This window comes from Pan troglodytes, chromosome 21 (genome assembly GCF_028858775.2).
Source record: "Pan troglodytes isolate AG18354 chromosome 21, NHGRI_mPanTro3-v2.0_pri, whole genome shotgun sequence".
Classification (NCBI taxonomy): Eukaryota; Metazoa; Chordata; class Mammalia; order Primates; family Hominidae; genus Pan; species Pan troglodytes.
In genome coordinates, this window is record NC_072419.2 from 9,860,712 (window position 1) to 9,886,064 (window position 25,353).

General features: G+C 47.7%; 1 protein-coding gene across 6 annotated transcripts in view; it reads right to left on the reverse strand.

Annotated features, from left to right (window-relative positions):
* Positions 1–435: 435 nt before the first annotated feature.
* DNAAF9 (dynein axonemal assembly factor 9) overlaps positions 436–25,353 on the reverse strand; it is a 160,381-nt gene continuing 135,463 nt past the window's right edge. For 3 of the 6 annotated variants that reach the window (XM_016937356.4, XM_054674568.2, XM_016937357.4), the window contains 8 exons: positions 21,219–21,354; positions 15,223–15,309; positions 11,033–11,139; positions 10,591–10,665; positions 7,145–7,350; positions 6,358–6,423; positions 4,865–4,958; positions 3,569–3,823 (listed from right to left, as the gene is read on the reverse strand). In XM_016937356.4, coding sequence (XP_016792845.2) covers positions 3,711–3,823; positions 4,865–4,958; positions 6,358–6,423; positions 7,145–7,350; positions 10,591–10,665; positions 11,033–11,139; positions 15,223–15,309; positions 21,219–21,354 — 884 coding nt within the window. In that variant the 3' untranslated portion in view covers positions 3,569–3,710. Of the gene's footprint in view, positions 3,824–4,864; positions 4,959–6,357; positions 6,424–7,144; positions 7,351–10,590; positions 10,666–11,032; positions 11,140–15,222; positions 15,310–21,218; positions 21,355–25,353 lie in introns of all 6 variants that reach the window. The other 3 variants (XR_010154295.1, XM_063803213.1, XM_016937355.4) reach the window with 3 other exon arrangements.

The following is a 25,353-nucleotide window of genomic DNA, read 5'->3' on the forward strand; positions in this document are numbered from 1 at the left end:
GTAGGACCGAGGAGCCACCTCGCCAAGCTTTCACTGCGCGGAAACGCGCCCATCAGGCTGGAAAGGCGTGGTTCCTACTACAGCTCCGCCGCGGCAGGCTGGGGCCGAGAACCGGCACCCGTGCACGGCGGACTAAGACGAGGGTGAGGGACCCGGGTGGGCCGGGAGAGCCCCGTTCCCATAGCCGGCTTCCTTGAGCCCCTCCCCAAGTTCTGGGACTCCCCAAGTTCCCACCCCGCAAGCCAGTGTGGTTTCTTCAGATGAATTTTATTCTCCACGGGCTGCTCCGGCGTCTAGGGAGGGAGTGTGAGCTCCGAGGACTTCCCGCAGCATCCCCAGCAGAGGCGTCCAGGGGAGGCTGAGGGCCGGCCCCCGTCACCCCCGCCCCAGGAGCACACGGGACTGAGTGTATGGCACAGGCATCGTCTGGAGGCCTTGCTTGTTCAGTGATAGTTTATTGGTCCTTAGCATGACATCTCGATTACCAAGGTAAATTCACATACACAACTGCAGGTAAAAACATGTAAAATAATATAAAAATAAATTGAAGGCTACTTTTATATATTTACTGAATTAAGTAGTGTAATAAATACTATGATAAGCAAAAAGCTTCAATCACACAATTCAGTTTCACTGAAGTTACAGTAGTGTTTGTAAATACGAGTTTTAAAATTTAAGTTACAAATATTAAAGCACTGAAAAACTAGTATAAAAGTGAATTTTGGCACGTAAGTGAGCTCTTATGTCATTAGTATTTGACACCCTGGGACAATGAGGAAGCCAGTTCTCACCTACTTTTTTGAGGTACAACTATCCAACTAGATCAGCAACACGGCTGGAATACTTCGTAGTTTACAATCTTTGAATTGAACTTTTCCCTTTTGAGAAGCCCAAGGAGCAACCCAGAGCTTATTACTGTGCAAAAATTCTCCAAAATCCTAATAGAATTTAGGAGGGAACTTTTTCTTGCGACCTGAAGGGCCGAGTGTCCAGGCTTCAGGTCAGAGAGCCCCCAGGGCTCAGAGGGGCCAGCTCAACTCCTTGCCAACGGCCCTTCCCTAGAATAATAATTCCATTTCCTCCAATTTCTGTCTCCTTCTTCCAATCAAAAACAGAAAAATCCCACGTAAAAACATAAAATAACCCATAACTTCAGCGACTTCAACATTATCCCACGCACTCTAGGTGATATAAACTGAAGCTGCTAACAGGAAAGTTGGCAAAAAGCATGTAAGCCCCTGGAGGACTGCCTGTCCCTGGGAACCCATCCCCGCTGTCTTTGCTGGGTCCCTGGATCCACTTCTATGGTCAAAAGCAGTGTCATGGCCATTCCTTTGGAAACAGCAGAAGACCCTGCTCCTCCCACCTGGAGCGCCGCCTGGAGGAATCACGTGGATACTGAACTTCACAGAACAGAGAGGCCTGGCAGGTTCCAGGAGGCATCCCCTGGCCTCAGTCCTCAAAGAGCTCACAGTGCACCGCGGGTGTGCCTTATCAGTGGGGCAGAGCAAGTGGCCCCAGGAATGCCCTTTCGCCAGCTGCCCCTTCACGTTCCCGAGTAGGCTGAGGAGCATCGACACAGGCCTCAGCCAGTTTTGCCTTTTTGGCTTTGATGCTTCTTAACGTTTTGACGTTTTTCAATCACAGTTTCATATTCAAGTTGAGGTAATCACAGTTTTTTCTCTAAGAGGAGAGGAGCTGGGACAGTGGGGCAAGTTGGTGAGAGAGCATTTCTGTGAAGAGAAACCAAGACCACCACGTAGTACAGCCCCACATGGTGAGAAGACCCGCTCTCACGGGCGGGCTCCGACCCCTCTTTAAAAACTCTTGTTCAGCAGCCAGACTGCCAGGCCAGTGCAGTCAGGAAATGGCTCAAGCTCCTAAAGCTAGAGCTTTCATTTAAAACTTCACAGCAGCCCACTTAGAGAAATGGCCTGTGGTTCCCACCCCTCCAACCCCTTTTCTAAGGCTGCTCAAGTTTGAGTTTTTAAAAAGAGTTCGGTAGAGCTAAAGGAAGCTACAGTAACTCATTGCTTATTAATCAATTGCACTTAAGATCTATGTTATTGATTCTGAAGCAGAGGCAAGCCCTTGACGGACCCCAGCCTCTGGCCAGCCAGAAGTCAGGGGGCTCCCAGACTTAGGTTCCACAGTGGGGCCCTTGTCATCAGTGGCTTTTGGAGCTGGGACTGGAGCACGTGGGTCTTTTCAGAAGCCCTTCTTGATGCAAAATTTCTTATCAATGGTATCTAGAGTTTTGTTCATTTGGCTTCAAATTGTTTTTTTTTTCTAATATATTTTACTGACAAGCCCTTGAGAGCTGCTTTGCTACTTGCATGCAGGCCTCTGTGTGACCAGGCACACAGACTACATGTGCTCCATCTTGTCTCTCCGCTGCTCCAGGGGCCTTGCTCAAAAACCCCCTATATTACTGGAAACTGCTGGTTTTACCTATGTGCTTCTTCCTAAGGCATGCAAAAAAAAAAATATGTGAAATTCAGAAAACATTTACAGTTCAGGTAGCTGAGGCACTCAAGTCCTAAGAGACATCACCTAAATATCAGTGGCTGTGACTCCCCTGTCCCCCACACCAATTATGAAGGTCAGGCATGGGACACACTTGTAATTCCCCTCTGCTTATGGTCCAGCTTAAAACAATGCCATTAGAAGGAATTCTAACTCAGGTATTGCAATTATTTGAAATTCCCAATCCTCAGGAGCCACACAAGCCCAGGGCCAGCAACAACACTTTGGGAAGCGGGGGGATGAGTTTCCTGAAGTTTGTGGCTGAAAAGCAGGCCTTCCTTGGCAAGGCTTGTGGGAGGGCTGGGTGCTGCAGACTGACCCCAGGCATAAGTGATCAGCCACCAGGCATAAGACTAACCAGCTGCAGGACGCCCCCTTCCACAGTGAGGTGAAGCCTCGCCAGGGGGCCTGAGCAGCAGGCTTGCTCTTGTCCCTGCATTAGGACACCCAAATGGTGTGGCAGGAGAGCTAAAGAACCACCCACAAGGAGAAAGGCTGATGTCAACTTAAGAGCCACACACCTCTGGAAAGCAACAAGCCTCTCCTTCAGTTTAGTCCCGAAGGGAAATCCCCTTATTTGTGAACACATTATTCATCTCAACCCAAGCTGCTGGCTCTGTGGACTGGGCCTGGGCAAGGCTGTGCTGCTCCTCCCAGGACTGGGCCCACGGCCAGTACGGCCAGCTCCTTCAGGGAAAGGGGCCTAGCAGGGGAGGCAGGCACTCCACTGGGGAAGATGGCTCTCGTGGAGCAGCATCTGAGGCTTGAGGCCTGTCGTGGCCTCGCCTCCCAGACACGGCCACAGTTCAGGCAGCCAGGGTTCCTTCTAAGTCCCAGTAGCTCCTCTGTGTAATCCTAATGCTTCTCCCCAACCTCAAGAGCCCAAAGGAGATCCTGTTATCAGAAACCCAGAGCTCCTGGACTGCCAGCTGCACACGTAGACAGGCAGGCCCCATCTGCTCATCCTTGAGTATTCCCCCGACCCCCAAAATCAATGGTGCAGGTGATGCTCTTCAGCGCTATACAGGGAATAAAGACAACATGCACTCAAGCCAGCACACATAGGCCAAGGAGAACAAAGACAGCCCCTTAAGGGAGAGACCTCCAGGAGAGCTGAGGTTAAGACACCCGTTCGTCCATCTCCAAGGTGGACATTCTGCAGGACGTACGGGCCCAGCCTTCCTCTAGGGCTTCAGCTCAAAGAGGTCATGATACTCCTGCTGTTCCAGCTCCTGGTTATACTTCTCAATTTCCCGGTTGGCTTCTTCCACGTAGTCATTCATGAACTGGTCCATGACTGGTATCTCATTAAGGAAGAGAGCTCTGAGCCTGGAGGACAAGGGAGGCTGCCTGAGCCCAGAGCAGCCTGTAGGCAGGTGAGGGGGGTTTGCTGAGGAAGTGAGTGTCTGGCCCATAGAGAGGGAACCTGATGGACTCTTTGTATATACTGGCAGCACCACAGCTACAAAGAATGCAATGGCTATTGTCACAGGGATGTTAATGAGGTCCTAGAACTGAGCCCTTCAGCTTCAGCCCTATCCATCTTTTCACAGGTTAACTGTTGTAATTAGGCTGTCTTCGACTTGTAAATCGTGACTCTGATGACGACAGACTTCAGGATATCACCGCAGCTGCATCCAAACTATAACTCACAGGCTGGGCGCAGTGGCTCATGCCTGCCATACTAGCAATTTGGGAGGCTGAGGTAGATGGATCACTTGAGCCCAGGAGTTTGAGACCAGCCTGGGCAACATGGCGAGACCTAGTCTCTAAGCTGGGCACGGTGGCTCATGTCTGTAATCCCAGCACTTCAGGAGGCTGAGGTGGGAGGATCACCTGAGGTCAGGCGTTTGAGACCAGCCTGACCAACATGGAGAAACTCCGTTTCTACTAAAAACACAAAATTAGCCGGGCATGGCGGCAGGCGCCTGTAATCCCAGCTACTCGGGAGGCTGAGGCAGGAGAATCGCTTGAACCTGGGAGACGGAGGTTGCAGTGAGCTGAGATTGCGCCATTGCACTCCAGCCTGGGCAGCAAGAGTGAAACTCCATCTCCAAAAAAAAATTAAAACAAGACAAAACCAAAAAACTATAACCCAGAGTCACATTAGCAATCACTCAATAAGGGAGCAATTTAACTTCAACAGCTTTAGAGACTGAAATGAAAAGTTCGCCCCTGAGGTTTGCCCCTGTGCATTCCTGACCCATCAGTGGACATGCAGAGTGCTCCTGGGGCTCACATGCATGGCTCTGGCAGACAACCGCTTTACAGACAGGGTCACACACTCCCAGCCTCACTGCCCGGGTTCCACACAGGGACCACGCTGTTCCAAGGATACGTGGGTGAAAATCAGTTTTGTCACCAAAGAAGTTAACAAATTGGGTGCCATTATAAAAGTAGCCTGCAGGTAGGGGTTCCAAGTGGCGTTTTACCTGTAGGAAAAAAGAGACCTGTAATAATTATCTGACTACTTTCTATACTTCACTCACTCATTAAAACAAACAAGTCTATTTCCCTAGCAAGATAGACTACTCTGCTATACAGAGGAGCTAGGAAGCTAACACCCCCAGCAAACCTCAAGCCCCGCCTGAGGTGGTTCCCCACCTCTCAGGTGAGGAGCTCTGGGAGGTCCTAGTGGGATGATGTTCCCACGGTGCGCAGTGGCACTGATGTGCGAACACACTCTTTTAGTTATTTATTTATTTTTTTGAGATAGAGTCTTGCTTTGGCACCCAGGTTGGAGTACAGTGGCGTGATATTGGCTCACTGCAACCTCCATCTCCTGGGTTCATGCAATTCTCCTGCCTCAGCCTCCCGAGTAGCTGGGATTACAGGCATGCGCCACCACGCCTGGCTAATTTTTGTATTTTTAGTAGAGACAAGGCTTCACCATATTGATCAGGCTGGTCTTGAACTCCTGACCTCAAGTGATCCACCCACCTCAGCCTCCCAAAGTGCTGGGATTACAGGCGTGAGCCACCATGCCCGGCCACACACACACTCTTTATTGGCTGTTTCCCCCTCTCCTCTTTCATCCTCCTGTTTCCTATTTAGTGTCTCCTAGAATCACTTCCAAAATAAACTACCTGTACTTAACTCCTTGTTCACGGTTGGCTTTCAGGGGAACATGCATTATAAGGACTACCTTACGCCCATGTTGTCCTCCCCAGGAGCACCCAGGTTGTCCGGGCCTATAGGAGCTGTTTATGAAAGGGGCCTCCTCAAATCCAAAGCAGGGGCTCCTGGAGTCCCAGAATACCTTCCTGCCCCACCTGCTCATTACTGGCATCCTGGGGACCTAGACTCTGTGTCCTTTTTAGCTTTTTGTCCCCACACCCCTCAGGAAAAGGCCCCAGTGAGCATGGCGACTGAGGCAGAGGCTGGGGGTCAGAGCCTGGAGGCTGGGAGGCTCATCAAGGGGGTCTCTCAATCAGCCTCTTATCCTGGCCTCAGGTTCCACAGCCTTCCTATGAGCAGCCTCTGGATCCAGACAGTTTTTGCCTGGGCTCTAGCTGGTTCATCTGTAACATAGGTCTTCTGCAGTTGCTTGAACAAGGTGCCAAGGCAGGGCCTCTGGTCATCAGCTTCTCCCACAAGTACTGGCTCTACTCAATCTGATGCCCAGGTCACACCAGAGGTCTCCTGTGCCCTCCTCACTGAGGCTGCAAAGGCCAGAATTCTGTACGCAGCTTCCCTCTGTGGCCTGGGAGAAGCAAGACCTCCAGCATGTCCTACAAACAGCTCCTCACTCAGAGAATCCAAAATACAGAGCTAGGCAAGCCGAGGACAGCCCTGGGCCACCGAGGGGAGAAGCCAGGGCAAGGCACTCACGTGGATGCTCCTGATCTCCTGTTGCGTCAGCATCCCCCTGGTCTTCAGGGCTTTCCTCTGAGGCTTCTGCAGAGATGGGGAGTGGAGGGTCAGGTCCCAGCAGAACTCATGGAGTCCATGGGCAGGGGAGGGCTCTGGGCTCTATTACACGACTAAGATCTCAGCAGTGGGGAAAGCACGTGCGCTATGGCCTGGATATAATATTCTGTCTAGTCTGCTCTTTGAGAAAACCACTTTCCCATCACAGAGCCCTGTGAGCCAGCAGGGAACAAGCAGCAGAGGACAGCCCAGTGTTTTCGTAAATGGCAATGGTCGTGCCTCTTTGTAGATTCTTATCCCTCAACCCTACCAATGAGAGGCAGACAAAGGGGCAGTCCGAGGCCCCACAGTCAAGAACCATTTAGAAGCTTATCCAAGTGAGGCAGCCCATCCCTCAGCATAAAGACAGGTCCCTAGTGAGCATCTGCAGAAGAGCCAGGCCCCAGCTAACTCTAGTCCCAGAGTTCTAGAATGAACTAAACCCCCAAGGCTGTGCTACAAGGCTTAGCACCCAAACCTTGCAGAGAACCTGGCTCACAAAGCAAACAACATAGCAGGCCTGCCTGGAGTTTGTTCTCAGTGGCTTCCTCCCTCTCTCAAAGTGTCCCTGCAAGTGCTGGCTGGGCCAGGGAGAGGAAGCCCAGTGGGGAGGCATCAGGGAGGCAGTGGCGGGGCTTCTCAGGGCCAACAGCAGCTCTGAGGTGTCTGGTCACATCTGTGTCAGGTCTGTCTGGGCTCTGGAAACCACCTGCTTAGCTGACTGCCGCAGCCAGTCCTTGATGCTGTCTTCCTTCAGGGAGCAGCCGATGAACACAAGGTAGCACTCCTGCTGCCCGCTGCTATCTTGAGATATGCTTTTGGAGTCTGGTGGTGGTGTGGGCCCTTCCAAAACGGGCATGATGCTCAAGGAGTTGGCCAGTGTGTTGTAGCAGACCTCCATGGTCCTCTCAGAGTCTGTAAGGAGAATACACATTAGTCCCTGAGAGCCTGCCTTGAAAGGATACAGCTATGCTAAGACTGTGACAATGCAGATGGTTGGGATAGATCCATGAGAAAATGCAAGAGACAGAACTGATGTGACTGGTGGCAGCTTAGAAAGGATGGAGTAGGTGGGCACAGTGGCTCATGCTTGTGGTCCCAGCTACTCAGGAGGCTGAGGCAGGAGGAACACTTGAGCCCAGGAATTCAAGGCTGCAGTGAGCTGAGATTGCGCCACTGTACTCCAGCCTGGGTGACAGAGGGGGATCCCATTTTGTTTTGTTTTTTAAAAAGGAAAAGAAAGGATGGAGTAAGAGAGAGAGACAGAGAGGAACAAAATAAGTTTCTGGCTTGGCTGATCTGGGTGATCAGGTGGACACTATTATCCCAGAAGGGAAACACAAGAGAAAAAAAAGGTTTATAGGTGGGAGAAGAGGAAGAGTTTGACTCTGCACTTGTGGCATTTGAAAGTCTCTAAGACCCTGAGCGTGAGACATCCACATAGTCCCTGGTGGTTGCTGGAATAGCCGTTATGGAAGAGGTGATTGAGGAAAAGCAAAGAAACCCCGTTGGTAGAAGTCGGGGGCTCTCAGCAGAGGCCTCAAAGGCCAAGGGAGGAGGGCACAGCCAACAGTACAACAAAAAAATTAGCTGGGTGTGATGGTGTGTTCCTGTAGTCCCAGTTACTTGGGAGGCTGGGGTGGGCAGTGACCTAGGATTGCACTACTGCACTCCAGCCTGGGCAAGACCCTGTCTCAAAAACAAAACAAAACAGACAAAAAAAAAAAAACAGTGCAGCAGTGTTGCACGAAGGTCACACAGATGAGAATGGGAAAAAGTGTTACATGCTAAGGAGATGAGGGCTAGGAGTGACTGGAGACCCAAGAAGTGGACAAGGGCTCCCTGAAAGGCAGGATGAGAAAGGATCTGGAAAAAAGCGAGGTTAAATTTGAACAAAAAAAGAGTCAATAGCAGATCTAAATAAACAAGAGGCTGGGTGTGGTGGCTAATACCTTAATTCCAGCACTTTGGGAGGCCGAGGCAGGAGGATCACTTGAGCCCGGGAATTCGAGACCAGCCTGGGCAACATAGGGAGATCTTGTCTCCACAAAAAAGAAAAAAAATCAGCCAGGCATGGTGGTTCACGCCTATAGTCCCAGCTACTTGGGAGGCTGAGGTAGGATGATCGCTTGAGCCTGGGAGGTCAAGGATGCAGTGAGCCGAGATCAAACCACTATACTCTGGATTAGGTGACAAAGTGAGACATTGTCTCAAAAAATAAAAAGAAGAAAGAAATAAAAATATTTATTTATTTATTTTATTGAGACGGAGTTTCACTCTGTCGCCCAGGCTGGAGTGCAGTGGCACAATCTCGGCTCACTGCAACCGCCGCCTCCTGGGTTCAAGTGATTCTCCTACCTCAGCCTCCCAAGTAGCTGGGATTAAAGGCATGTGCCACCATGCCCGGCTAATTTTTTTTTTCGAGACAGAGTTTTGCTCTTGTTGCCCAAGCTGGAGTGCAGTGGTACAATCTTGGCTCACTACAACCTCCATCTCCCAGGTTCAAGTGATTCTCCTGTCTCACCCTCCCAAGTAGCTGGGATTACAGGTGTCCGCCACCACACCCAGCTAATTTTGTATTTTTAGTAGAGACAGGGTTTCACCATGTTGGTCAGACTGGTCTCAAACTGCTGGCCTCAAATGATCTGCCTGCCTTGGCCTCCCAAAGTGCTGGGATTACAGGTGTGAGCCACCGAGCCTGGCCTAATTTTTTTTATTTTTAGTAGAGATGAGGTTTCACCATATTGGCCAGGCTGGTCTCGAACTCCTGACCTCAAGTGATCCTCTTGCCTCGGCCTCCCAAAGTGCTGGGATTACAGGCGTGAGCCACTGCACCCGGCCAAAAAAGAAATAAAAAAAAAGAAGAAAAGGAGGTGATGGGTGAGAGGGAAAAACAAAAGTACCAAGACCTCTGAAGCAGCAGGGGCTGGCTGTTGGAGCCTGAGATTAGTGGGCTTGGGTGTGGGGCCGAAGTTTCTGATTTGATCACATAAATCAAGCAAAAGCTATGAGCTAAGGACCCATGTAATTCTCCCATCTGAACCATGATGGTTCTATGCTTGGAGCCCTCAGAGGTCCCCTACAGCAGAAACTGATAGCTGCCGACCCCCCATATTGTCTCCCTCTTCTTCCAATACCAATACCCCATGGGTGATGGGTCCAGAAAGGCACAGCAATCCAATGAGATAAGTCGGCAGAGAAATTGGGGGAGGCGCTGCACTGACAAAGGCACCCACAGGAAGAGCCAGCCTCTCCTCATTGGCTGGATGCAGTGTCTGGCTTTGACACCCAGACCTGTAGCACCACTTGGCAACCATAAGGGGCAGGAACCTGAAAGACAAGCTGACACACCAAGAAGGGGAGGACACGAAGACATACATCACCTGGGTCCTCAGTGGCCTTGCTCTGCTGCTTGAGCACCTCACTTGTTATACAGCCAACACTTGCTAGCTGAGTGGGGGTTCTCTGTGATAACAGCTGAAGACACCCTAACAGACGCACTCCCTCTCTCCCTACTCCCAGGCTCCAGTTACGGTAAATGCTTTTTGGTTCCTGAAATGTGTCTTTTCTGCCTCTGGATTATAGCAAATGCTATTTCCTCCCCCTGGAATACTGTACCTTTCCTCAACATTGAGTTGACTGACTCCTACTGGTTTTGAGGCCTTCTCTGATGCCCACTCCAGGACAGCAAGGGCTCCAGAGGTCTAAACTGATCCTCAGGCCTACTAGTCAGAAGAGAGGAGAAGGCAAACAGAAGCTCAAAGACTTTGGTCAGAAATGGATCTAGAGCTGAAGAGCTCAGCACTGGGGCAGCTCCTGGTTTTAGGTCTAGAGGAGGCCATGACTGGCTCAAGAGGTGTGGAGTGTAAGGCTCCGAACAAGAAGGTCAAAAAGCTGTGAGAAGAGCCCCTGAGCAGGTCATCCAGGCGAGGAGGGCAAACCTCTGCCATGGAACAGGAGGACCCAGACTAAGTAGGCCCTTGGCGGAGAGGGGTGATGGACAAGCCTGATGGCGTGAAGGCCCAGGGTGGGGAAGGTTTCTGAGAGTCTGAGCAGCATCAGTGGTCTGCAGAGCACCAGCAGAGGCTCTGAACTCACATCATGAGATGCAAGCACTCCATGGTGTACAGCTCCCAAATCCCAGCCCCTGGTTACCTGAAAACTTCACTTTGCCCAGGATGTGGTAGATGTTTCCGGAGAAGGGACTTGGCTTGATGGAGGACTGAATTGCTGGTGGAAGAAGAGGACAGGGCTGTCACCCACATGGAGGCACAGGCCAAATTCAGGACAGCACAGCTGGGAGTTTTAGGGACTGGGGAGGGACCATACACCAGGGTCTAGGGTTCACAGGTTCTACCCGCCACACCCTGTTGCTCCCCTGTGGCTCTGCCACTGTTCCCAGGGGAGGGAAAACCCTTTCACTGGGGTGGAAACCAAATTGTGTGACCACCCACAATCCTCAAATCCCTCTGTCTACTTTTGGTTTCAAAAGGTAAGAAGACATACAGCACATAGAATACTGAAATGGTACCAGGAGGCAGAATTAACTCTGGGACACCCTTTTTCCAGTGTCTGGGACATCTCAGTCAAGGCTTACCTTTACATTTGGCCACAAAGCGAGTCTTCTCCAAGGGACGGCCAAACCATACGCAGATCTGAACCATTAGGGGATAGACTGATCCAGCATTCAATTTACCTTCATACCTTAAAAGGTTTAAAAAATTTTAAGTACAAATATTTGAATTCTCCCTTACATCTATGCCATTTTGCACACAAAAACTTGTTTAAATATGTATATGCCTCTTTCATTTTGAGACTAGGAAGCATGACTGCCCAGTTAAATCAGGAGCTGAGGATGAAGGTTTTACCTAACCTTAGACTAGCAGTTCCTTGATGTCAAAGACCCTGTGTACCTCTGAAGCCTCCCAGTCCCCATCTGAGTTTGGGGGTCCTTCCTGGTACGGTGGGGGGCTCTTGCTCAGGATGCCCTCCCATTTCTCTCTCTTTTTCTTTGAGACAAGGTCTCCCTCTGTTTCCCAGGCTGGAGTGCAGTGGTGCGATCTTGGGTCCCTGCTATCTCCGCCTCCTGGGTTCAAGCAATTCTCCTGCCTCAGCCTCCTGAGTAGCTGGGATCACAGGCGTGTGCGCCACCACACCCAGCTAATTTTTGTATTGTTTGTAGAGACGAGGTTTTGCCATGTTGGCCAGGCTGGTCTCAAACTCCTGGCCTCAAGTGATCTGCCCACCTCAACTTCCCAAAGTGCTAGGATTACAGGTGTAAGCCACCATAGCCGGTCTTGCTCCCATTTCTTTAAGGGCTCCAACTATGCCCTGCCATTTTGTTGCAGGCAGCATAACAGGTTGTACATATAGATGTGTACACCTGTCACAGAAGGAACTGGGGCATCTCTGCTCTATTTTCTTTGAGACAGGGTCTTGCTCTGTTGCTCAGGCTGGAGTGCAGTGGTGTGATCATAGCTCATTACAGCCTTGACATCTCAGGCTCAAGTGATCCTCCCACCTCAGCTTCTTGAGTAGTTGCTACGACACATGCCACCATGCCCAACTACTTTTGATTTTTTATTAGAGACAAGGTCTCACTATGCTGCCCAGGCTGGTCTTGAACTCCTGGCCTCAAGTGATCCTCCCTCCACAGCCTCCCAAGGTGCTGGGATTATAGCCATGAGTCACTGTGCCTAGCCTGTTTCCTTTATTTTAATTAATTAATTAATTTATTTTATTTTATTTTTTTGAGATGGTGTCTCGCTCTGTCCCCCAGGCTGGAGTGCAGTGGCACGATCTCGGCTCACTGCAACCTCCACCTCCCAGGTTCAAGCAATTCTCCCCCTCAGCCTCCTGAGTAGCTGGGATTACAGGTGCCCACCACCACGCCTGGCTAATTTTTGTATTTTTAATAGAGATGGGGTTTCACCATGTTGGCCAGGCTGGTCTTGAACTCCTGACCTCGTGATCCACCCACCTTGGCCTCCCAAAGTGCTGGGATTACAGGCGTGAGCCACCGCACCTGCCCCTATTTCCTTTATTTTAAAACAACACTGCAATTTTAATTTTAAATTGTTGAAAGTATCTTCTTCTTAATTTCTTTAAAGTAAGGTAGTAGGCATAAGATTTTTGCAAGACTGACCTGTCTTCTCCCCATCCAAACAAGTCATTTTGGAGACTGGGGGTTTCTCTGGCCTCTGGCTTCTGTGGTACCTGAATCCTTAGGGGAATTTGCAGGGGCTAAGGGAAGGCAGCAAGGTTTCTGCCCAAACTAGAAACAAGCTGTTCTACCAGAAAATGTGGAAGGAGGGTGGATGCGAACAGAGAAGGATGTGGGAGGGAAGTGGCAGAGAATGTGTGCACAGCACAGAGCGGAGCACATCCTGGAACTAAAGCCCATTCACTCTGAGGTGGTGGCTCTGACCCACGTGAGAGGGGAGTAATATATAGAGATGAGTAGGAGACTGATGACTGCCATCTTGTTAAAGATGAAATTATCTGATTCCTAGAAATGGACTTAGGAGGGGGCCTGAAAGAGAATTTTGGGGTCCCTCCATCTCTGATTCTCTATAAGGACTGATCTTCCTGATGAGGAAAAAGTTCACATTCTTTTTTTTTTTTTTTTGACACGGAGTTTTGCTCTTGTTGCCCAGGCTGGAGTGCAGTGGTGCGATCTTGGCTTGCTGCAAGCTTCGCCTCCCGGGTTCACGCCATTCTCCTGCCTCAGCCTCCCAAGTAGCTGGGACTACAGGTGCCCGCCACCATGCCCGGCTAACTTTTGTATTTTTAATAGAGACGGGGTTTCACCATGTTGGCCAGGCTGATCTCGAACTCCTGACCTCATGGTCCACCTGCCTTGGCCTCCCAAAGTGCTGGGATTACAGGTGTGAGCCACCACGTCCGGCCAGATTCACAGTCTTCTAATGGGCCCCTCTTACCCTACTCTCTCCTGGATTAGTCTGCCTCCAGGTGTCTGGGCCCTGAGCTAGCTTCTTGTGTATGAGTCAGTAAGGACTGGAGAACAGCACTTCTCTAGGCACCTGGTGGTGATTACAGGAGCCTCATGACCCAGAGGTTCAGGCAGCAAGAGAGTCAGTGGCTGTAGCCACTGGAAAGAAGGTTCCCCCAGAAGCTCCGTTTATTTTTAGCTAAGATATCATTATCTTGTTCAGACATAAGAAATGACCCACTTACTCACTGTTTAAGTATGACGTGATTCAAATCAGAGATTCCTTCTAAGAATATGCCTGAAAACATTTAATTTTACCTACTGACCCTCTGGGGTTTTTTTGGTTTTGTTTTTTACAGCATAGCAGATCTTTTTTTTTTTTTTTTTTTTGAGACGGAGTCTCGCTCTGTCACCCAAGCTGGAGTGCAGTGGCGTGATCTCAGCTCACTGCAAGCTCCACCTCCCAGCTTCACACCATTCTCCTGCCTCAGCCTCCCAAGTAGCTGGGACTACAGGCATCCACCACCACACCTGGCTAATTTTTTGTATTTTCAGTAGAGATGGGGTTTCACCACGTTAGCCAGGATGGTCTCGATCTTCTGACCTTGTGATCTGCCCGCCTCGGCATCCCAAAGTGCTGGGATTACAGGCGTGAGCCACCAAGCCTGGCCAGATCATTTTTTGTTACGAAAAAAGTTGGTGGTGTAAGGGGTGGTATGGAGGATGTAGAGAGGTGCTTGGGAAAAGTGAGTAAGAATAACAAAGATAATCCAAATAAACATGAGAGATTAATTCTGGCCAAGCTTTAACAATGGTCTTCCCCTAAACCTTCAACAGAGCAGAAACAAATTGTCCATTCTATACAGGAATAAGTGTAGCACGATGCCTAAGAGAAAAAGCTCTGAGCCATTCAACCTGGGTTTGAAATCCAGTTCTTTCATCTACTAAGCTATAAATTGTCAAGTCATTAACTCTTTGCTGCCCCTGGTACCTTATCTGTAAAATGATAAAATAACGGAATCCACTTCACAGGATTGGTGTAAATGAGACAACACAAACAAAGCTCTCATAACAGCACTGTTCAACAGAGCCTTCTGGGGCAATGGAAATGTTCTAGATCTGCACTGTTGGACACGGTAGCTGCCAGCCACAGGAAGCTATGAAGCACTTGAAATGTGGCTGTGTGGTTGAAAGACTGAATTATAAATTTTGATTTTTATTAATTTACATTTCATTAAATAGCCATGTGGCTAGGAGCTGCCATATAGAGAGTGGAGTCTTAGAACAATAGCTAGCACACACAGTAAATGTTCCAGTGTGTTGGTATTAGTATGATTACAGTAACTTTGCAGCACACTCTCTCCTTTGTCCTCTTCTCCTCTGGAGAGGTCCACAGGCTGTGCAGCATCCTACAGAGAACATTCCCTGGGCCATATGAGCAGGGAACCCAGCAGATGGGAACCCTAGAGGACTGACTGATGGTATTGTCAGAAGCGAGTCTCACCTGGGAAAGTTATAGCTCCTTGGTTCTGTGCCAGGCACTTTGCCCTCAGTAGGGGCTGGAGGAACACAGGGCACAGCGGTGCTTGCTGCCTACAGGATGATTCCCTAAATTGAAACATCTGAGAAGGCTCCCAGTTTGGAGCCCAAGAGGTGGAGCACTGGGCTCCTGGCAAGGCCAGCAGCTGCCGGACAGGCAGGCCGTGCCAGCTGCCATGTGTCACCCTTGCAAAGCACATCTGGTATTTTCACCTTCTCCCTTTTTTTTTTCTGTAAATAAATAAATCATTGGGTTTACAAAAAAATCTTAGTTATTTTTCAATGATGATACTTGCCAGCCAGGATACATTAAATATCGAGATCGTAGCATCTCAGGATTTGAAAAACTGTTTTCTGAGAGAATCAGCTCAATGTCTTCATTCCTTTGAAAACACACAGAAAAGACCTAGATTAATTAGAACTGTCAATCTCTTTTTTTTTTTTTTCTTGAGACGGAGTCTCGCTCTGTCGCCAGGCTGGAGTGCAGTGGCGCAATCTTGGCTCATTGCAACCTCCGCTTCCCGGGTTCAAGTGATTCTCCTGCCTCAGCCTCCCGAGTAGCGGGGACTACAGCCATGTGCCACCATACCCAGGTAATTTTTGTACTTTCAGTAGGGACGGGGTTTCACCATGTTGGCCAGGATGGTCTCAATCTCCTGACCTCATGATCCGCCTGCCTCGGCCTCCCAAAGTGTTGGGATTACAGGCGTGAGCCACCGAGCCCGGCCAGGACTGTCTTTACCTGCACGTTTTGTTTATTCTTCATGTCCCCTAAATACATACAAGCATTTTTGTTTTTTTCTGCCAAACCAAATGAAAATTAGCTGTACTCATCATGATATTTTACCCCTAAATACTTCAGTATGCATCTCCCAAGAACAAGGACATTCTCTTACAGAACTACGATATCATGATCACATCCAAGGAATTTACTGGCTCCCAGCAATCACCTGGGAGCTTGTTAGAAATGCAGAACCTCAGGCCCCAGCCCAGATGTACTGAACCAGAAACTAATTTTCAACAAGATCTCCACTAGAGATGCATACGCACCACAAAGCTGGAGAAGCACGAACATACATCCACTTTCAAATTTCCCCTTTTTGGTGGGGGAGGGTCCACGATCCAATCAAGAATCATTCATTAGGCCGGGCGCGATGGCTCATGTCTGTAATCCCAGCACTTTGGGAGGCCGAGGCAGGTGGATCACCTGGGGTCAGGAGTTCAAGAGCAGCCTGGCCAACATGGCGAAACCCCATCTCTACTAAAAAAACACAAAAATTAGCTGGGCGTGGTGGCACGCGCCTGTAGTCCCAGCTACTTAGGAGGCCGAGGCAGGAGAATCACTTGAACCCAGGAGGTGGAGAGGTGGAGGTTGCAGTGAGATGAGATTGCGCCACTGCACTCCAGCCTGGGTGACAGAGTGAGACTCTGTCTCAAAAAAAAAAAAAAAAAAAAAAAAAGACTATGTTCAAAAGTTACTTGAATTAAATACTTTTTTTGGTGTGGTTGTTATTACTTTGATATACAGATACATTCCTTTTTTTTTTTTTTTTAATTTTGAGACAGAGTTTCGCTCTTGTTGCCCAGGCTGGAGTGAAATGGCGTGATCTCGTCTCACTGCAACCTCCGCCTCCTGAGTTCAAGCGATTCTCCTGCCTCAGCCTCCCAAGTAGCTGGGACTACAGGCACCCACCACCACGCCCTGCTAATTTTTGTATTTTTTAAATAGAGACAGGGTTTCGCCATGTTGGCCAGGCTGATCTTGAACTCCTGACCCCAGGTGATCCGCCTGCCTCAGCCTCCTAAAGCGTTGGGATTACAGGCGTGAGTCACTGCACCCAGCCTAAATTTATCATCTTTATTCTCCTTTAACCTGGAACAGTTCCTCTATCTTTTGGTTTGTTTGATTCTCATGGTGTTGATATTTAAGAGTACATGTCAGAGCTTTTGTGTCCCACACTTGGATTTGTCTGTTTCTAATTCTCATAATTAGATTCAGGTTATGCATATTTTGAGATTAATACCCAGGTGGTGTTGCATCCTTCCCACTGCATCACATCAAGGAGGTACAAGGTATCAGTTTGTCCCATTACTGGTCTCACTGAGTTTAATCGTTTGTTCAACATAGGTATACCAGACCTTTCCATTGTAAGGTATTTTTCCCTCTTTGTAAGGAGTCAGTAGTCTATGGAGTGGTACTTTACACAGTACAGGACTAGTAATATTTTTTTTCTTCAACAGTCTTTCACCTAGTGCTTTTAGCATTCATTGATCGTTCCCTAAATCAAATACTGTATTAGACTGAAGGTTACAAAATGATTATTTTCTAGTTCTTTTGTTTTTGTTTTTTTGAGATGGTTGAGATGGAGTCTTGCTCTGTTGCCCAGGCTGGAGTGCAGTGGCGCGGTCTCGGCCCACTGCAAGCTCTGCCTCCCAGGTTTATGCCATTCTCCTGCCTCAGCCTCCTGAGTAGCTGGGACTACAGGTGCCCGCCACCACACCCGGCTTATTTTTTGTATTTTTAGTAGAGATGGGGTTTCACCGTGTTAGCCAGGATGGTCTCGATCTCCTGACCTTGTGATCTGCCCGCCTCAGCCTCCCAAAGTGCTGGGATTACTGGCCTGAGCCACCACGCTCGGCCGATTATTTTCTAGTTCTATCAAACCTTATTTACTTGGTATTCTTCTATAAAGGGCTTTGCTATCCTGCCCCCTTCCACCTTTTTTTTTTTTTGAGATGGAGTTTCGCTCTTGTTGCCTAGGCTAGAGTGCAATGGCGCAATCTCGGCTCACTGCAAGCTCCGCCTCCTGGGTTCAAGCCATTCTCCTGCCTCAGCCTCCTGAGTAACTGGAATCACAGGCATGCACTACCATGCCCGGCTAATTTTGTATTTTTAATAGAGATGGGGTTTTGCCATATTGGTCAGGCTGATTTCGAACTCCCGACCTCAGGTGATCTGCCTGCCTCGGCCTCCCAAAGTGCTGGGATTACAGGTGTGAGCCACCGTGCCTGGCCCCACCTTTGTTTTTGAGGATCACTGTGGACACACATTTTATTCCATGTGTTATAATTCATAGTTCCAGTATTATCATGGTTCTTTCTTATCCCCAAATTGTCCCAAATTAGACTAGCAGGAACTTCTTAAGCTACTTCCCATATCCTTTTGACACATCTCCACTAATCTTTGAGTACTTCCTTGCTTTATTGGCATAAAATGGACCAGGCTCACCTTGTACTTTCCTTGACCTAAGCATGCAGTCAGCTAATTCTCCAAGGAGTCCTGGTACCTTGTAGTGGGGACTGGTACTTAGAAACCAAGATACAGAGGTAAGGGTATTTGCTGCAACTGTGGTATTACTATTCTGGTCCCTTTCAAAGGAAAATGGTAGGAAATATACATTTTTAAAAATAATGAATTTATATTGAATCTCCAATTCAAATCAACATTTGATCTTTGGGAGGCCGAGGTGGGTGGATCACTTGAGGCCAGGAGTTCAACACCAGCCTGGCCAACACGGTGAAACCCTGCCACTACTAAAAATAGAAAAATTAGTCTGGTATGGTGGTATGCACTTGTAATCCCAGCTACTAGGGAGGCTGGGGCAAGAGAATCACTTGAATCCAGGAGGTGGAGGTTGCAGTGAGCTGAGATCGTGTCACGGCACTCCAGCCTGGGTGACAGAGCAAGACTCTGTCTAAATAAAATAAAATAAATATTTGAAGGGTTTTTCTTCATCTTCCCCATTTCATATTCATAATCTCCTCTCTTCAATCAGTGATGTTGTTTAGAACCAGGGTTCCAGCAGAGGATTATGTTCAAAAGTTACTTGAATTAAATACTTTTCTTGGTGTGGTTGTTATTACTTTGATATACAGATAGGTTTACTTTTTTTTTTTTTTAATTTTGAGATGGAGTTTCATTCTTGTTGCCCAGGCTGGAGTGCAATGGCATGATCTTGGCTCACTGCAACCTCCGCCTCCCAGGTTCAATCAATTCTCCTGCCTCAGCCTCCTGAGTAGCTGGGATTACAGGTGCCTGGCACCACGCCTGGCCAATTTTTTGTATTTTTAGTAGAGGCGGGGTTTCGCCATGTTGGCCAGGCTGGGCTGGTCTTGAACTCCTGACCTCAGGTGATACGCCCGCCTCGCCCTCCCAAAGTGTTGGGATTACAGGCATGAATCACTGTGCCCGGCCCCTTTTTTTTTTTTGAGATGGAGTTTCTCTTTGTCGCCCACCTGGAGTGCAATGGTACGATCTTGGCTCACTGCAACCTCTGCCTCCTGGGTTTAAGCGATTCTCTTGCCTCAGTCTCCTGAGTAGCTGGGATTATAGGCATGCGCCACCATGCCCAGCTAATTTTTGTATTTTTAGTAGAGACAGGGTTTCACCATGTTGGTAGGGCTGGTCTCGAACTCCTGACTTCGTGATCTGCCTGCCTTGGCCTCCCAAAGTGCTGGGATTACAGGCGTGAGCCACTGCACCCGGCCTAGATTCACTTTTTTTGGTTTGTATTTAATTTAGTTTTTTCCCTCCTTTATTTAATTTTTGAATACATAAAATATCTACATAGTTCAAAAGTCAAAACTACATTAAAAAGGTATATAACCTTTTATCTGAATTGAGCAAACAAAACAGCTATATAACCAGGTGTTTTCTCCTTGTATATGTGTGTACACATAAAAAATCACTAATTCTCTATTTTTAGTTTGTAATTTGAACCCAAGTCCATGAAGTAAAGAGATAATATCTCTATGTGTTTTTTTTTTTTTTTTTTTTTGAGACAGAGGCTCTGTTGCCCAGGCTGGCTGGAGTGCAGTGGTGCGGTCTTGGCTCACTGCAAGCTCTGCCTCCCGGGTTCACGCCGTTCTCCTGCCTCAGCCTCCCAAGTAGCTGGGGCTACAGGTGCCTGCCACCACGCCTGGCTAATTTCTGTATTTTTTTAAATATAGAGGCAGGGTTCCACCGTGTTAACAAGGATGGTCTCAATCTCCTGACCTTGTGATCCGCCTGCCTTGGCCTCCCAAAGTGTTGGGATTACAGGCGTGAGCCACTGCACCCGGCCACTTTTTTTTTTTTTTTTAATAGACAAAGTCTCACTACTTCACTCAGGCTGGAGTGCAATGGTGTGATCATGGCTCAGTATAACCCTGAACTCCTGGGCTCAGGCAATCCTCCTGCCCAGCCTCCTGAGTAGCTGAGACTACAAACATGCACAACCATGCTGGCTGTTTTTTTAAAAAACTGTTTTGGTAGAGACAGAGTGTCACTATTTTACCCAGGCTGGTCTTGAACTCCTGCAAGGAGTTTTGGGCTCCCTAAGTGCTGGGATTACAGGTTGAGCCATCACATCCGACCCTTCTCTACGTTCTCTACGCCATTTCTTTCACACTTTAATACAAGGATGTTAAGAGAATCTTGGCTACCATCCTTCAATGGATGAGAATGTGAATGGATCAAAACAAAATGCCTCAAAATGGTACAAGATGGGGTCTTCTTGGTGATTTTTACAGAGCATCTAAAGCACTTCGGCCAGGCGTGGTGCCTCACGCCTGTAATCCCAGCACTTTGGGAGGCCGAGGCAGGCGGATCACAAGGTCAGGAGATTGAGACCATCCTGGCTAACATGGTGAAACCCCGTCTCTACTAAAAATACAAAAACAAAATTAGCCGGGCGTGGTGGCGGGTGCCTGTAGTCCCAGCTACTCAGGAGGCTGAGGCAGGAGAATGGCGTGAACCTGGGAGGCGGAGCTTGCAGTGAGCCGAGATCGCGCCACTGCACTCCAGCCTGGAGGACAGAGCGAGACTCCGTCTCAAAAAAAAAAAAAAAAAAAAAAACACTTCAAAAACTGTTTTTTTTCTTTTTCCAATATATTTTTTCTTTTTCGAGATGGAGTATCACTATATTGTCCAGGCTGGTCTCAAACTCCTGACTCAAGATCCTCCCACCTCAGCCACCCAAAATGCTGAGATTACAGGCACGAGCCATTGTGCCCAGCCTGCTTTTTTTTTTTTTTTTTTTTAAAGAGATGGGGTCTTGCTCTGTCTCTCAGGCTGTGGAATGCACTGACACAATCATAGCTCACTGCAGCCTCCAATTCCTGGATTCAAGTGATCCTCCCTTCTCAGCCTCCCGAGTAGCTGGGACTATAGGTGCGTGCCACCACACCTGGCTCAAAAACTGACTTCTCCAAATGTTTAGGTCTTAGATACAGTAGAAAGACTCTGTGGGCCACAGACAGAGTGCTGTATCTGAGAAAGCAACTGGTCTTGCAGAGTGAATCTATAGATTACCTGGTGACAATCCCATTTTCTGCAAGAATGAAGGCTGCAGCAGGATTGGCAGCCCTGATGAGGCTCTGCAGCTGAACAAGGAGAGGGTGCCGCTGCTCCGTGGTGTGACTGGTGAATACCACGTTACTCACCAGGCCTGGGAATAAAACCAAGGACAGTTTAGCCTTCACAGTCCTGGTTAGGGGTGAAGGCTCACACAAACGTGAGCCCTTGCTCCATCCCCTAATCATGCCTTCCAGTAGTCTCCTGATGGAGACAACCCTTACACCCCAACACCAACATACACAGCTATCATTCTCTTCCCACTTCCCGGCACTGCCACCTCTTGGAATGAATAGCTTCAAGTCTGTAGCTGCCTTACTACCTAACCCCTAACTTCCTCTATCTTTTTTTTTTTTTTTAAGACGGTGTCTCACTCTGTTGCCCAGGCTGGAGTGCAGTGGTGCGATCTCAGCTTACTGCAACCTCAGCCTCCAGGGTTCAAGCAATTCTCCTGCCTCAGCCTCTTGAGTAGCAGGAATTACAGGAACCCGCAACCATGCCTGGCTAATTTTTGTATTTTTAGTAGAGACGGGGTTTCACCATGTTGGCCAGGCTGGTCTCGAACTCCTGACCTCAGGTGATCAGCCCACCTCAGCCTCCCAAAGTGCTGGGATTACAGACATGAGCCATTGCACCCGGCCTCCTCTATTATTTTAATTCTGGTATCTAGCTGATACTTGGAGTTCTTAGTCAAAGGGCCTTTTCACACATCCTGTATTTAGCATCATCAGGAACTGGTGCCATTTACCTTCACCAGTTCAGAACAACACAATTATCAAAAACTCACCATATAACAGGGGTTATTCATTATATCCTCAAAGAGTGCACTGCCAAGATACTGTGCACAGGGAGTCACATGATTCCAAGATAAATGCTAACAGATTTTAGTCACGTGGTAAGAAAGGGTGGCCCATGTAAGAAGAGGTTGCAGGGTGGGCCATGATCACTCCCAACCTTTTGGTGAAAATACAGAAGTAAAATTCACAGGACCACAGAGAATTTGGAAATCAGGAAACTTACCACACTTCACCACCCCAAGATAATTATAATATCCCTTCCATATTCATTCCTATTTTAACACAGTTATAATCATAGCGCATATATAAGATATTTTGCATTTTTGTTATTCAATAATTTTTATTTACTTCTTTTTTTTTTTTTTTTTTGAGACGGAGTTTCACTCTTGTTGCCCAGGTTGGAGTGCAATGTTGCAATCTAAGCTCACTACAATCTCCACCTCCCATGTTCAAGTAATTCTCCTGCCTCAGCCTCCTAAGTAGCTGGGATTACTGGTGCGCGCCACCATGCCCAGCTTATTTTGTATTTTTAGTAGAGATGGGGTTTCTCAATGTTGGTCAGGCTGGTCTCGAACTCCCGACCTCGTGATCTGCCTGCCTTGGCCTCCCAAAGTGCTGGGATTACAGGTGTGAGCCACCGCACCCAGCTGTACTTCTTAATATTGTAGAAAATTTCAAACATACACAACTAGAAAAATAGTAGAATGAACTCCCATCACCTGGTTTCAGGAACTACCAACACTCAGCTAATCGTATTTCATCTACACTCCACCCAGCTCATCCCCGGCTCCCCTACTGTATGATTTTGAAGTCAATCCCAGATACCCAATTATTTCAAACAAAAATACTTCAACGTGAATTTCCATAATATAAGGACTCTAAACATATTAACAATGAACTCCTTAATATAAAAAAATCCAGTCTGTGTTCAAATTTCTCTGTCTTATAAATGTTTTCTCAGTTAATAATTTTTGAATCAGGAACCAAAGGAAGTCTACATATTATATATATTTATATATTCAGTGGCTCACTGAAGCATTGACCTCCTGGGCTCAAGCAATCCTCCTGCCTCAGCCTCCTGTGTAGCTGGGACCACAGGTGTGCGTGCCACCATGCTTGGCTAATTTTTAAATTTTTTTTAGACACTGGGTCTCATTTTGTTGCCCAGGCTGGTCTCAAACTCCTGGGCTCAAGTGATCCTCATGCCTTGGCCTCCTCTAAAGTGCTGGGATTACGGGTGTGAGCCACGGCACCCAGCTTCATTAGGATTTTCAGTTCCTCTAGTGGTCACTTTTATATCTTTAAAGAGTATACTTAACCCTTTATAACTTGATTTAATAGCTTTAAACTTTATCAATCTCCCATTCTGAAAGATGTAAAGAGTATCTCTCCTCTGCCAATTTTTTGTAAAATATAATTTCATAGATAGGCTTTCAACATTTATATTCTATTTTGTAATAGAATTCTCACAGGTGTTATAATTCTATACTTAAAAAAGATTCAATGCTCATCATCAACCCATTTACTAATAGAGAGTAGTTTAATTATTTTTTTATTGTTATTATTTCTTGAGATGGAGTTTCGCTCTTGTTGCCCTGGCTGGAGTGCAATGGTGCAATCTCGGCTCACCACAACCTCCGCCTCCTGGGTTCAAGTGATTCCCCTGCCTCAGACTCCCGGCCTCCCGAGTAGCTGGGATTACAGGCATGCACCATCATGCCGGGCTAATTTTATATTTTTTAGTAGAGATGGAGTTTCTCCATGTTGGTCAGGCTGGTCTCGAACTCCTGACCTCAGGTGATCCACCCACCTCGGCCTCCCAAAGTGCTGTGATTACCGGCGTGAGCCATCGCGCCCGGTGAGAGTAGGTTTATAAATGAATAGTTCTTAAGTGAATATCTCTAAATTATGGAGATTTCTGCTTTCCTAAGTGACCTTGTAATTGCAGAATCCTAAGTAATGAATATTCAGTAATGAAGACTCTATACTGATAGTATTTACTTCAGTCAAGTGTTAAGTTAAAAAAATTAGCTGTATTCAGTTATTGAGGGCGAAACTCAGAACATATAGAAAGTGTGTCAGGCTGTTTTGGGGTTGCTGTAAAGAAATACCTGAGGCTGACTAATTTATAAAGAACCTTTAGCTTAATTGGCTAAAGGTTCTGCAGGCTTTCCAGGAAGCGTGGCGCTGGCATCGGCTTCTGGGGAGGCCTCAGGAAGCTTAAGATCATGGTAGAAGGCCTGGGAGCCAGCACATCACAGTGGTGCGGGCAGGAGCAAGAAGGGGCGGGGGAGGTGCCACACTCCTTTAAACAACCAGGTCTCCTGTGAACTCAGAGTAAGAACTCACTCACTATCACAAGGACAGCACCAAGCCATTCATGAGGGATCTGCCCCCATGACCCAAACACCTCCCACTAGGCCCCACTTTCAACACTGGGGATTATGTTTCAACATGAGATTTGGAGGGGACAAACATCTAATTTATATCAGAAGGGTTCACAAAGAAAATAAAATAATTCCTTTCCTGTCCAGACACCTAAATTCCCTGCCCTGGAGGCAACTGCAGTTATCAGATTCTTACCTCTTCTTCCAGAAGATCTGCTGAGTATATACAAAAGTGTTGAGTATAATTTTTTCCACAAGTAGTGACACATTACACTGTTCTGCACCTTTTCCCCCCACTTACTCCCTTTACTTTTTAATTTTGGTAAAGCTTACATCTTCCTTCAAATCTTTCTTAACATTTTATCATCCTAGTCCTCCCCTCATGCCACCCTGCTCTCTCCCCTTCTCTGAACTAAAAAAAAAGAAAAAAAGTTCTTTTGAATAACACAGGTGGCACTTAAAACACAGGATTTATATTCTTTTTTTTTATTTTTATTTTTTTTGAGACAGAGTCTCACTGGGTCACCCAGGCTGCAGTGTAGTGGTGTGATCTCGGCTGGTTGCAATCTCCACCTCCCGGGTTCAAGCGATTCTCCTGCCTCAGCCTCCTGAGTAGCTGGAATTACAGGCGCACACCACTGCACCTGTCTAATTTTTGTATTTTTAGTCGAGATGGGGTTTCACCATGTTGGCCAGGCTGGTCTTAAACTCCTGACCTCAGGTGATCCACCTGCCTTGGCCTCCCAAAGTGCTGGGATTGCAGGTGTGAGCCACTGCGCCTGGCCTGGACTTAGATTATTTATCTTCTTCCTCTATGGGAAAAGCTACCATAATGTAAAGACTAAGGCATTTAGAGCCAGGTGAACCTGAGTTTGAATTTTGAGTTCCGCTAATTACTAATGGGTGATA